The 13,593-nt window shown below is 50.9% G+C and overlaps 1 protein-coding gene across 1 annotated transcript in view; it reads left to right on the plus strand.

The window, feature by feature from the left end:
- Positions 1-10,384: 10,384 nt before the first annotated feature.
- Positions 10,385-13,593, plus strand: part of Tgfbi (transforming growth factor beta induced) — a 28,977-nt gene continuing 25,768 nt past the window's right edge. The window contains exon 1 of the mRNA XM_055629444.1: positions 10,385-10,588. Within this exon, the coding sequence (XP_055485419.1) occupies positions 10,455-10,588 (134 nt within the window). The 5' untranslated portion in view covers positions 10,385-10,454. The remainder of the gene's footprint in view (positions 10,589-13,593) is intronic.

Here is a 13,593-nt window from a genome sequence, read left to right on the forward strand (position 1 = left end):
CCTTCTGTGATCTTCCAGAAGCTTCTATTTGCGGGATGTTCTTGGAAAGCCACAAGCCAGTACTTCTTGTGTTCCCAAGAACATGAGGCTGATTCTCACATGACCAAACCATCTGAATTCCATGGTTGGGTCCAGGGGTTGGTGGTACCATCCTGGCCACCTAACTCTCCATCCCTCTGCTGAAGAAAAGTCACATTTAAGTCGAACCAATCTGTGTGTGTTTCAGTTTCTGACCTTCAGTGCTGATTTTCCCTGTGGTTACACCAAAAGAAATTGCTCAATAAGTGGGAATCCAGAGGAGACTGTGAAATCTAGGAGAGAACAGAAGCACAGTGTGGGAAGGCTGGTTCAGCCGATTCGGCGTCAAGACTTTAAGTCACAGGTGAGGAGTTTGGGCCACAGACGAAGGTGCTCAAGGCTGACCTTGCCTCAGAGAGAGAGGTCAGCCACTTGATCAAGCCAGATCCAACCACTCCCAGGGGACCTCTTTCGTGAAAGCTGACCTAACTGTCCCTACCAGGTCCTTTTGCATGCCTGTCTGTGACCCCGGTCACTTGATTCTGTCTCATGCATGTGGTTGGCTTCTGTAAGCATGTATGGTCGGGAATAACCCTCTCTTGCTTCCTCCCTCCCAGACCACAGACCAGACAAGCAGATCATCTGCAGCAAGGAAGGGACCCTGAATGAATGGTTCCCAGGGTGCCATCGCTACACCGATAATGCCCAAATGCAGCCCCTGCCATGACCCTGGCTTAGGACCGCTTAGGAACACGAGGTGTTATCCCCCCTTCTTTTGGAGGAGACATCCTGGGCTATGGTCTTCATGGCTTGCTCTCATCTCCTCTGAGATCCGTGCCAGGTAAACACTCAACACGGGCCAACGCCTCCAGCCAAGTGAGGCCTCCGAAATCAAAACACATGGACCATGCTGCTGGGACCAGTAGCCGCTTGCTGTTAGCCGGGGAAAGGACTTCCATTCGTTATTGTCTCAGAGCTGACACCATGCCAACCTCCACATCTGGAATCAGTTAGGAAGAAAGAAGAGCACGAAAGCGTGGGTCTCATGACCCTGCCGTCTTCCTTTCTGTAGCTCTATTTAATTCACTGGTTAGAAGTGATAACTCGGATCTCCATAGACTAAAGGAAAAAAAAAAAAAACTCACAATGGCGCACGTAATTATTTCGGGGGGGAGGGGCTTCGGAGAGCTTTGTGTCTAAATAAACACTTGTTTGAAGTTGCACATCATGCTGTACTTTAATCACCAGGCCAAGCCTTTGTGAGCCCAGCCTTGAGCTCCATGTCCTCCCCAAACTTGGCAGACGGTGCTGCGTCAGCCCAAGGGCTCAGGAGAATTTGCAATTATTGGATTTGGTCACACAGAGAGTCTGGTGTTTGCAGGCCACAGAGACACACGCTTGTGGCCCTTCTTTGCTGCCTAGAGACTTCGAGCAACCGGAAAGTCGAGCGGGAGTCTGAAGAGCAGCAACACGTGGCACCGGTTGGCAGCCCTGCCGACGGCATGACGATCTACAGTCCTCAGGGTCTACGTTAGGGCTCCTTGCTTTTGGAGAAGCAGACCAAAGGAATGAGACCTAACTTTGAAAAGACTGAATGAACCAAGCCTTAGGGTGGTTACGAACAAGCCATACTGTGGAGAAAGCGTAAAAGATGATTTAACGTAAAGAGCCTGGATGGCACTGATTGGCCAGGCGGAATTAGTCCATGCAAAGGTGACTTCTTCGGGTTCTCCTGAGTCTCCCAAATGATCAAGTACTAACAAGAACCAGAAAGCCAGCCCAGCAGCCTCGTCTCCAGTTTCTGCCTGAGGAGCTGCCATCTACCTTGCTGACACGGCTTCCCTCTCATCCAGATGATGAATCACCTCTTCTGGGAAGAGTCGGGGACCCCTGCCCCCCACCCTGCCCACACCAGCTGTGTGGTGTGGCGTGTGGTTGGTACTTCCCTTGGGAGCTGCTGTTGTGTAGAGCCTTGTATTAGGCACTGATTTCACTGTGTGTGCGTCTGGCTCCCGATGGGCTGAGTGACTCACTGTCTGGAAGTGGCAGCCCACTACAGGAGCTATGGAGAGCTGGGGCAGATGGAAAGACCCCCACCAAGACCTACTTTCTGGAGTAGGTCTACCTTCTGAAAACTGTCAGGACTTCTTTTTTTCTTTTTTTAAAGACTGACCAATAGGATCGGCCCTCATGTGGCTGCTGCATTAGAAACGAACTAACTTTTGTTGCCTCTGGTTTAAATAATTCTCGTACGTTTAACCTATATTTGACCAGTTGTGAAGCGAAGTAGTTAAAGTTTTTTTTTCTTTCAGTGTGTCTGGCACAGTGTTTCGTGTGCTCCTGAGCTGAGCCACTTGCCTCACCAGGACCTTTCATGTCTTACTTCTCGTGGCTTTCTGGTGCTTTAAAGACGTGGTGACTGATTCACCATCGTGAGCCCTTCTCTAGAGTCAGCTGCTCTAGGTAAAACAGCTCTGCCCGGCCAGAGTCAGACAGAAGCCATCTGTTCGAGTGTAGAGGCTAAAGAGGGGTCTAGACAGTCTCAGCAGAAAATGGAAGCTGGCTAGCTCCTGCCAACGTGTACTTAGGAAGATTGCTTGGTGGTGGAAGGTGCTTGCCACCACTCCTGTAGGCCTGACTCCCAGGTGACTTCCGCCCTTGGAACTGACATGGTAGAAAGAGACATACAATGTTTGGAAGTTGTCCTCTAGCCTGGACATGTACCCTAGGCCAAGCAGGTGCACATACATAGCATAATTAGATAAATGTTAAAACAAACAAACAAAAGAATCCCATATAAGCAGAGGTGATACAGTATGGCCTGCGGCCCAGATCCCTGGAGTGAGGATTGCAGGCCATTCCCCCCCCCCCCCCCGAGAGACTCTGGGATATAGAAAATGAAATACTAGTCCTAAGTTACCTGGGTGCCCACACAGATGGCAGGGATGCTGCAGAACTAACGATGACGGCTCTCTACGCCCTCAAGGACAGTCGCTGCTTCCTGTTGCACTTCTGGGGATTGGACCCAGGGCCTTAGGCTTGCTAGGTCCTCTGCCACTAAACTGCACCCCAAGCTGCTCAGTCACATTTTTATTTTATTTTATTTTTTGAAATTCTAAATGCTCCCTCAGAGCTAGCACCTGAAGTGGGGCTGTCTGTAGAGAGCAGAGAGTCACACAGCCCAGGGGACCAACCAGCAGTGTAGCTGACTGACCAGAATCCCCTCTGCTGAGCTTGGGAAACCCCAGCGCACAGAGACTCACCCAGCCATAGATAAGAAGTGCTCTTGTGCGCTGGGAGTGGAGACAGCGTGCTGGTGAGGTCTGTCCTCTGAAACAGGGTCTTACTGTGTAGCTCTTGCTGGCCTGGAACTTGCTATGTGAGGGTCCACCTGTCTCTGAGGTTTGGTAAGTATTGCTAATTCAAAGGACCTTGATTTGAGATGAATCAGATACTTGAGAAAACAGCTGGGCCTCTCTCTCCCATGAGGCTCAGGGGATAGAAAGACCATCCTCAGGGTCCAAGCATGATGCTGACAGTGTGTCCACCATAGTTTTCTCTCCCTGGATAAGATAGCTCTTTGGCCCAATAGCTATGGGTCCTTTTGACCCTGGAGAAGAGAACACTTGGCTACTTTTTTTTTTTTTTTAATCAAAGAGGATTTGGGAAGCTGGAAAGGTTTGTTCAACGTACCTCTGTGCAATAGGGTTTCAGAAGGTACGCAGCTGCCCTGCCTGGAGAGGGGTACATCTTTGAACAAATCCTCCAGGGCCAGACCAGACTGGAACATTGAGAGAAAGAAGAAAAGGCAGACACACAGAAAAGCTGGCACCAGGCGAATGGGACTCTGATGGACAGACAGCAGTGTCCTGGAATCTTGGTGCGTTTGTTATACACACTTGAACAGGTTACTTCACACACATAAACTCAGAGGCAGGTTTAGCTAATGTCTGTAGTGAGCAGTCTTCAGGCCTAAGCATCTGGGGAGAAAAAGCTATAGTGGATGTTTTCTGCACACAGTCAACATTCACACTTGAACCCTCAAGGAAGGCTTTTTATGGGCCTCTGGAGCTTGTGTGTGTGTGTGTGGAGGGGATCCTTCCATTTTCCCGTGGATCTGATGCTATGGTCCTTGACATGGACAGCTGTCCTACATCCACTCAGGATTTCACACACTTGGGGCTTTCTCTATTCCCAACAGGCCACAGCATGGTGGTTTGGGGGACAGCAGGCCCAGAGAGGCTGCTCTCTCCACATGTTGACTCTGCTTAACTAGCTTTGTGGCTACTCTGGTGCATTCCTTTGACTCTCCAAGCCTTGACTTTCTTTGTATGTGGAGTAGTGAAGACAACAGTACTCCACCCATGGGATTCTCTCAAGGATGGGGCGGCTTAATGCATGACTTTGGCAATCCATTGACAAGTCAGCATTCTGTGTGTGCACACACATGCTCATTTCTGATGTTCCTCTTCTGACTCTTCCTGCCGTCATTTCCAGACTTACTGTCTCTACTTAACACAACCTTCGAGCCTGTCTTCCTGGTTAGGCTTAGTGCCTTACAGGGTGGGGTTAATGAAAGGTTGGGAACAGTCCAAACTTGCTAGCATATGGCCGCCTGTATGGTATTCAATTCTATCCTCTCATGGCCGGGCAAAAGTGCTGTTCTGGGCAATTCTATGTTTCAGAATGTTAAAACACAACGACAAATTTTGTGGTCCTCATCTCATCATCCTTCTGATCTCCACAAATCATCTCCTAGAGCATTGGTTCCCATGTCTGGGGTGTTCTGGGGATGAATGGGATGGCACCAGGAGAAGAGCATTCACACACACACACACACACACACACACACACACACACACACATACACACAGACATATATAATTTATTTTTATTTTGTGTGCATAGATGTTTTACCTGCACGTATGTCTATACAAGGATGTCAGATCTTGGAGTTATGGACAGTTGTGGGTTGCCATGTGGATGCTGGGGATTGAATCCAGGTCCTCTGGAAGAGCAGTCAATGCTCTTAACCACTGAGCCACCTTTCTTAGGAATTTCTGTCTCAGTTATAAGAATTGGTGCTGCAGGCCAGCAGTCACAGTTGCTGCAGTCTGCCTTTGGCACGTTACAACTGAGGGAGTAGAGGCTTACTTCCTCTTAGTTTTGAGGACTGGCCAAAGAGTTAGCATGTGACTTTGGGAACGCCTGCCCGGGACTCTCACCCCTTCATGCTGTGTGGTGTGCTTTCAATGAGCAGCTCAGAGATGAGGCCAGGAACAATGCTCCTTGGATTCCTTCAGAGTTGTAGCCCAACCCAGGAGTTGCAAATGGCGGTGTGGTCCTGGACATGCCGGGTGGTGGGGGAGGAGGGGTCTTCTAAAGCAATCCCACAGAAGTCTCTCTTTAGTCCATACCTCTCAACTGGAAAAAGCAAGAAGGCACCCAAAACCATTTAGACAAGACCTTTCAAAACTCAGCTGGGCAGCGCATGGATGGACCATGAATACCGAGCTGTCATGCTGTTTCATTATGGGGTACATAAAAGGAAAATGGGGCAAACACTCAGGCTGCCTGTCAAGATAGACTTTCACCCTCAAAAGGGGAGGCTCCTTCAAGGGGGAGAAGCCTAGAGAGGGAGCTAGGTGAAATGCTCCAGCCTCAGAGTCAACCTCACTTTTAGAAAGTTTAGCTCAGGCAAATTACTTCATTTCTCTGGGCTGGAGCATTTGCCTGAGCTAAACTTTCTAATGGTGAAGTTGGTTCTGAAACTGTTAATATGTGAGCACAAGGCAAAGAGGAGCATGGGCAAGTTGGCAGGGCTGTGGAACTGTGTGAGAGGAGGGAGGGTAGGAGGTACGCTCGGCAGACGTTGCCTGAGCGTGGCCAAGAGATACAGGGAATCAAGAGGAGTGATTCTGAAGGCCCCTTTGGGCGTCAGGTGCATGGAAGGAGGGGAATATATCGTGAGATCTTTTGCTGTAGGTAATGTGGCTGGATTCTCCACTGATGTAATCTTTTCCTCATATTTTCCAAGTGTTCTGTAATAAACCTGTGTTCCTTCCTTTGTACATTGAAAGACAAAAAGTCAACAGAGCAGTCTGGATTTTTTCCCATAAACTTTAGCTGTCAGGAGTGTCTGGGAGAGCGGTGTTTGGTGGGTTGGGATAGCCAGAGATACTGGGAAAGGTGGATGATGGAATAGGGTAGGAGATGATGCTCAGGAGCTGCTGGCAGGTCAATAGACAGGGGGCGGGGGGAGGCACAACAGGAAAGTGGTGTTCAAAGCTTAGAGAGGGATGAGAGACTCCAAGGAGAGATTTGGAAAGAAGATTTGGTTTGAAGGATATACAGGAGTCAGAAAGAGAGGCGAGGCAAACCCACATGCAGGATTTCTAACTTTGAATGGTGCCACCCGCAAGAGTGTCCAAAGAGTTGTGTGGGCCCAGAAAGCTGTGCGGGTTCCTGGACTCCAGAATGCACGGGCACCTGGTGCCCTCTAGCTCTCCAGGCCAGTGCCTGCCTTGGAGAAAAAGAAACAAACCCAGGGAAGCCACAGAACAGTGTGGTTAAGCTTGGTCCCATAAGCCAGCCAACCACTATCCCTGGGAATCACTCTGCAAAAGTATTTGAGGTTAGGCAATTAAAGCAACCCCAAGAATGCCTCTTGGGTTCTTCTCAGGGATTTCAGCTGTGCCAAATCAATGAAGCTCTCTTATGAAAAATCAGTTTCCCTGGAAAACAAATTTGGGTTCTAACCAGCAAGTAGCATTGGGCAAACTCTCATGAAGAAAGCCAGTGTTTGGAGAACCGAGGAAAACAGCAAGTCATTGAGCAGAGCAAACCTGGGAGCCTAGTGCCATTTCAGGACTGTGACAGCTGCTGTTTCCATCAGCTGGGAAGTCCAAAGCTGTGGCTTTGTTTTAGGATCTAACTGTCACAAATCCTGGTCTGTCCTAGCTTCCCATGAAGCCTTGGGGGAGAGGACAACAGTAGATGACTTGGAGCCCGATTTCCTGCCCCTGTTCAGTGCGTAGAGGACACTGACTGTCAACAAGGAGACCCAGAGGAAAAGCCACTCGGCTGGTCACACCCTAATGGTCATCTACAATGGGAGCTACCCTCAGCTTGAGCTGAGATTTTCTGGGGCAAATATTCTGCTCTATTCCTTTTGGGTCCAACATTAGGTCAGACATTCCTTTTGAGTCATACCTTATCCTTACCCGAAGGTCACCTATCTAACATGACCCCACAGGCCGGGGCTTCTAGGACACATCCCAGAGGGACCGGGTCAAAATGCGGAGACTGTAGGTCTGTGGAGGGCTTTAGGGTCCAAATTTCTAACGCATTCTCCACTGGTACGGATACCACTTTCCACATATCACACCTGGAGTGGGAAGGCTATGGGCAAGCTCCGGAAAGTCACCTTCCACCCAGCACTGTTAGCCTGAAACTGTAGCAAACAGGGTTGTTGCTTGCCTATGCTCCTCCCAGGAATAAAAACACTGCACTGTGTGACACAAGAAACACACTCATTTAACTTGGGACTCTCATGCAAAACATGCCTTCCCATTCTGTCTGGGTTGTACACGGGGTAGGCTGGAAGGGCTGAATGTCCTCTGGAAAAGCTTTGACTATTTCCCTTAATGCTCAAACATCACCAGGGCCTTGGGGGTGGGAGGAGCACAGCCTGAGCTGGCCTGGTACCCTCCTCTCACCCACGGACACAGGACCCCATGCAAAAAGCTCATTGGAAACACTGGTTTGTCTTCTGCTGCTGAAGGCCCACTGTCGGTCGCACAACCACTGTTTGCAAAGAGCTTTTGGTGACCTTGTACAGGCCACAAAACACAAAAGCAGTCATTTTTCTAAAGTACCTGGAAAAAGTCTAGTAATTATTGTTCCAAACAAGCCTTAGCTTTTCTAACATGGAAAGGAAAAAAAAACAAAAAAACTTCTCAAATGAAAGGTCTGTGTTTTGCCCTGGTTGTGGGGCTGGAAGGGCCTCCCCACCCAGCAACATCACCCGTCTTTGAAGCAGCAGCTCCTACCTCCTACCATGGGGGATATGTTTACGTTACCGCCTTTTATGGTTTGGGCTGGTGTGGGGCTTGTGGTGGAATTTTTAAAAATATCTAAACAGTAACTGAAGCCTTACTGTGATCTCCTCACTGAGCTCATGGAAAAACTCAAGTCATCGAATGTTAGTTTTACAGAGAGGGGAGTGAGGATGGGTGAGATCACTACTAGCCTTGCTCAGACCCCTCCACCATCTCTCTGGAGATGGGGGTGCTGGACTGGAAGAGGGAAAGCATGCTTTCCAGACTCTTTCCCCAAATTAACACAGCCACTTTTCCTGGCCTTGGGGAAGGCTTTCTGGGATCAGGCCTGCACTTGACTCTCTAGGGTGTCTTCCAGCATCCTAGACCAGATAGTCATAGAATTCAGAGATGCCTTTTGCTTTCTAGCAGAGTAGATGTTGTTTGGATCTGCTCCGTGTGCGACCTTTTCCCATCAAGGCCACCTTCCTGCATCTCCATCTCCACCCATTCAGTTATCAGTATCCTTTTAGGGACCACTCTCTGCTTGTGCCTTCCCTCCAGCAAATCACTGAATGCCTCTTGCTCCATGTCTCCTTACTGAAGAATGGCTGTCAGGTTCAAATCTCCACCTTTTACCCTTCCCTCAAGCCTGATTCGGGCTGTTGGTAGACATTCCTCTGAGATGAATCACTTGTATCTCAAACACATCAGGTTCCCAAGCTACTCATCCTTCTCTGGCAAAGCATACCCATCTCCATGCCCTTCATATGAAAAACGGCAGCAGCATCCATCATGAGGTCCAGACCTCAAACACCTTACTCACCCTTGGTGCTTATTTGACCCCAGAACATGGTGCATTAGTTACTTTCCTCACTGCTGGGACCAGATGCTTGACAAGAAGCAGTTTTCGAGAGGAGGATTTGGTTTTGGCTCACAGTTCAGAGGGTGCAGTCTGTTGTTTTGGCTCACAGTTCAGAGGGTGCAGTCCACTGTGGCTGAGAAGGCAGGTGGAGGGAGGCTGCTGGCTCACATGTCTGTGGTTTACAAGGCAGAGCACGGGAATGTTCATGTTCACCTTACCCCCCCCCCCCCTTTTAATTCAACCCATCCGGATTGTGTGGCGTTACCTCTATTCAAGACAGGTCTTTACCTTTCGGCTGCTCTTCTTTGGAAACACCATTGTAGACACATTCAGAGCTGATTTTCACTGACGCCCTTGGGCATTTGTCAGGCCAACCCAGTGGGTAATGGAAGTCAACCATATAGCTTGTATGTTCCCCTGAGACTATTATCTCCTAGACCATGCCTCCACCACTTCTCTCTCCATCTCCACCTGTATCAGAGTAGCCCAAGCTCCTGTGTGGCACCCTCTTGCCCACACAACCCTCTTGCCTTTCACCTTGCCTTATTTTACCTGGTCTCCTCAAAGCCTGCTCTGGACACTGACTGTGCCATTTGCTTGATCCTAACACTGGCAGGATTCTCAGCTTGGATCCCTGCTACACTCCTGTCTTCTGTCCTACTCTTGTCTCTACCCAAAATGCATCAGCCACCAGGCTGGCTTGGATCCTCTCAACCCATCCTCTTTTTGCCTGGCTACATCCCATTCAGCCTTGAGATCTAAAAGCAGATGATACTAGACTTTGCCTGGGCCAGGTGCCTACTCCTGACTCCTACGGCCCCAGTTGCCAAGGCAGCTTTTTGCTAGACTCATGTTCTCTCACAACTGGAAGCTCATCCCTGGGGCTAGTAGTACCAGGTAAGTGGAGGGTGATTAATAGGTGCTGGGTTGAGCCCTCACCTCCCTACCTACCAATTGACTGTTGGCACACTTTGAACTCATCTAGGGCATGGTTCTTAGCTGATCTGTCTCTTTGCAACCATCTGTCTGGCATTCACAGACTTTTACTGAAGCCAGGTGAGGGATTCCTTAATGCCAAGGTGTGAGCCCCACCCTCCCCCACTTTTCTATGTCACCAGGAAGATTTGCTTCTCATCTGCAGTGTGCCAGCGCGGCTGATGCCTCTGGGCTGCAGAGGCCAGTCTCAAGGGCCAAAGCTTGTGGAAGGCAGCGCAGACGCTCTGGCTTCCAGCAGTCTGGAACCGAGGATTCTCTGGGCTCCAGGCACGAACACCTAAAGAAAGAGTCAAACTTGAGAGCGCTTTCCTTTTCACCCGCACAAAGTGGGAGGAGGGTGTGTGAGCAGGCTGGGCGCGCAGGAGGGCGCGGGTGCTTAGTAGTGGCTTGGCTGGGAGGCGCCAGCAGCCCTTCCCCTCCCTCAGCCGCTCCCTCCCTCCCGCTACTAAACCCAGGGCTTGCTACCCCGTGGCTCTCACTTCGCCAAGTGCCGCTGGAGTTAGCTTTCATCGTGGGTCCGCGGGTGCTCCAGCTCCATGGCGCTCCTCGTGCGGCTGCTGACCCTCACTCTGGCACTGGCTCTGGGTCCCGCCGGGACCCTTGCGGGCCCTGCCAAGTCTCCCTACCAGCTGGTGCTGCAGCACAGCCGGCTCCGGGGCCGCCAACACGGGTAAGTCCCAGTCTTTCTGTGGTGGGCGGTACAGGCACAGGCACTGAGCTGCCGCTGGTGCACCCCGCTGGGGATATCATCGTTGCCAAGGGCTCAGTGGACAAAGTCCTAAGGAAAGCCAGCCAGTGCACAAAGAGACCAACCCTGCAGGGAGGGAGGGACTGTAGGGTGATGACATGCGGGGACCCCCGCGGAACGCTTTGTGGCCAAAGGGTCACAGGACTGGCCAAGGGACCACAGAGTCCTCCCAAAGTGCATGAAGCAACCTAAGGGTTTCAGCCTCTTCTCCTGACTCTAGGTAGAAGGGAGCGTTGGCTGCTCTCCGTGCAGAATCACCACCAGCCTGAGACGGTACATACCGTAGAGGGAAGCCCAGACAGGTCACTGTTCAGTGACTCCAGGAGTGAGACTGGACACACCAGGTGGCAGGACCCTAGGTGCCCTAAACACCAACAGTGCGTTCTGGCCAGAGATGAAGAGCAGGCGAATTCACCACCCTTTATATGTGTTGGACAGATCAGGAAGGGACCAGCCTGTGCTGCTGTATGCCCTGGAGTCAGGACTGGGATCTGTCTTAAAGGGGCCACCGGCTTTGCAACTGTGGGCCGTCCGTGCTTCAGGTAGTCCTCTGAGATGCTGCTGATGTGTAGGCTTTAGGAGACACACTCTGGCCAAGGGTTTGCCCTGCTGAAGAGCCTGGCACAGACACAGTCTCCACGGTGTTTCTACACACAACCAGATCATGCCTGCTTCAACCACAGCCCGGCTTTGCTGCACTCCAGTCTACCTGGGTGCACCGCTACGGTTTGTACTAGGGGACACTATGGAGAGAGTAGAGTCATGGCTTGATGGGAGGCCGAGATGAGCCTGGTGTTCACACTCCAGGCTGTGCCGAATTCTCCATGAGACGAGCCAGATCTGTATTCAGATCTAAAGAAAAAAAAGCCATGTAGCTAGTGAGGGCTGTCTGTAGACCCAGACAAAACTGCACCCCTCAATACTGAGTATGCTCTGAACTTGCGTACAGGCTGCTATTTTAAAGGAGCAGTTACCCTTCTACTGCATATAGCTTTCGGATCTCATGAGCCTCCCAGGTGCTCCGTATTTGGGGGGCGGGAAGCTGCTGGGGGCAGGACCGGCCAATAAGCAGAACAGAGCCAAGCCAGGCCATGACTCACCATCACACCCTCCTGAAAGAAGTAAGGTGATGGAAAGGTCCTGGGGTAATTTTTTTTTCTTTGGTTTTGTGCGTGGAAGGTTGAGAGGGCGGATCAGAAAAATGCAGATTTGAAGTCTCAAAGCCGAACAATGATACAACTGGAGCGTCTATCATCCTTGCCCCGGTCACCTTCGGTCCTGCTGCTGTTCTTGCACGTTCAGTTTCAAGGGTTTTGTCCATCCTTCCTATTAGCCACCAACAAGGTCTCCACAGCGCATGCTGCAGTGTTGTCACCCAGAGCAGCAATGCCACAGCGACAGTGAAAGGTACCATGTAGGAGCTACCTCTGAGGCCAGCCTCCTTCCCTTCAGAGCCCAGGACGCTAATTATCAGGAAAACCGGAGCTTTGAAAACAAGACTCTGGCTGTGGACGAGTGAGGTGGACCCCAGAGCTAAGGGCCCTGCTGCTCGGCCTGATGACCCCCATGGAGTAAGAAAGCCAACCTCCCAAAATCATCCCCATGCTCACTGTGGCACGTGCTCCCTATCAAACACAAAACAAGTAGATGATTTAGCCTAGTTTCCCTGGGGTATCCCCTGTGCTTCTCTGGAAAACGTGTAGCAAGTAATCTGTGCTGAGCTGAGCCATCAGGAGATGACGTGTGCTGAGCGGGGTGACGCACGCCTCGAATCCCAGCTACTCCTGAGACTGGGGCAAGAGGTGGGCAATTTAAGGAGACCCTATCTCAAAATCAAATAGGAGAAAGACTGCAGCAGGAGCACCTCCTCCCCCAAGAGACTGTGGAAGTCCCGGTACACAGGCCATGGCACATGGCTGCAGGCATAGCTGCGTTTACTGTGTTCTAACTGTCCCTGAAGAACCACGGGACTGCCTGGCCTTGCACGCATGGGTGTGGTACCCTGGGCAGATGGATAACCTTGTTTCGGTTCCAACCCTTTATTCAAAGTGAGAGCTGGAGAAATGGGAAGTTAAGGGAGCATGGGGTGTTCCACAAGGGAAGGAAGTGCCATTGCACCTAGCCCCTGGGCAATAGCCCACAGTCACCCACCAACCCATCTGCATTCACCTTCCCACACCCCCAGCATAGTGAGAGCCCCTGTTTTACAGAGGGTGAAAATGATGCTTAGGATGAAAATGAGAAAGCTGGTAGTTGAGGGGAGGGGTTGTTGGGTGATCCATCGGCTCTCAGCTGTGTCTGTGTTGCTATTGGAGGATCGTGAACCAGTGCAAACGGAGTGAAAAGAGCAGCCACACCATGAACAGCATTACGAGGAGAAACTGGATGGAAGTTTTGGAAGCTCTTGGTCTTCAGATACAAGTCAGACTGTGGAGTTGCTGGTCTCACGGCAGAAGCCCAGAAATGGCCTGCTCGTTTCAATTACGTTTCAGCATAGATTTCCTGTGGACACAGCCCACCCCCACCCCCAGCTTCTGCTCCCGTCTCAGGGGCAGGAACAGTGGAAACTCACTCTGCGCAGGAGAGGAATGCTGGAGCCAAATCCACAGAGACTTGCTGAAGAGCTGCCGGCCGCCCATGGAGAGCTGTAGGGAATTCATCCACAGTAATTATTTCCTGCTCAGTTGGACAGGAGAACTTCTGGGATTGTGCAGCAGTGAGGATGATTTGGGGCTGGAGGGTGGGGGGTGGGGGGGTTATTCAAGGACTGTGAACCTCGTGGATGGCCGGCTGCAGAGCCTCTAAGCACCTGGTGGGACCCGGTTAGGATTGGCTATCATCTGTCAAGCTTGACCCTTCTCGCCTCGTCACTTCCCTGATGTCACGCCTGCTCTGTTCACTTACTAGTGAACAACTACAGAAAGCAG

Source organism: Psammomys obesus, unplaced genomic scaffold (genome assembly GCF_907164565.1).
Source record: "Psammomys obesus unplaced genomic scaffold, mPsaObe1.curated_primary_1811, whole genome shotgun sequence".
Taxonomy (NCBI): domain Eukaryota; kingdom Metazoa; phylum Chordata; class Mammalia; order Rodentia; family Muridae; genus Psammomys; species Psammomys obesus.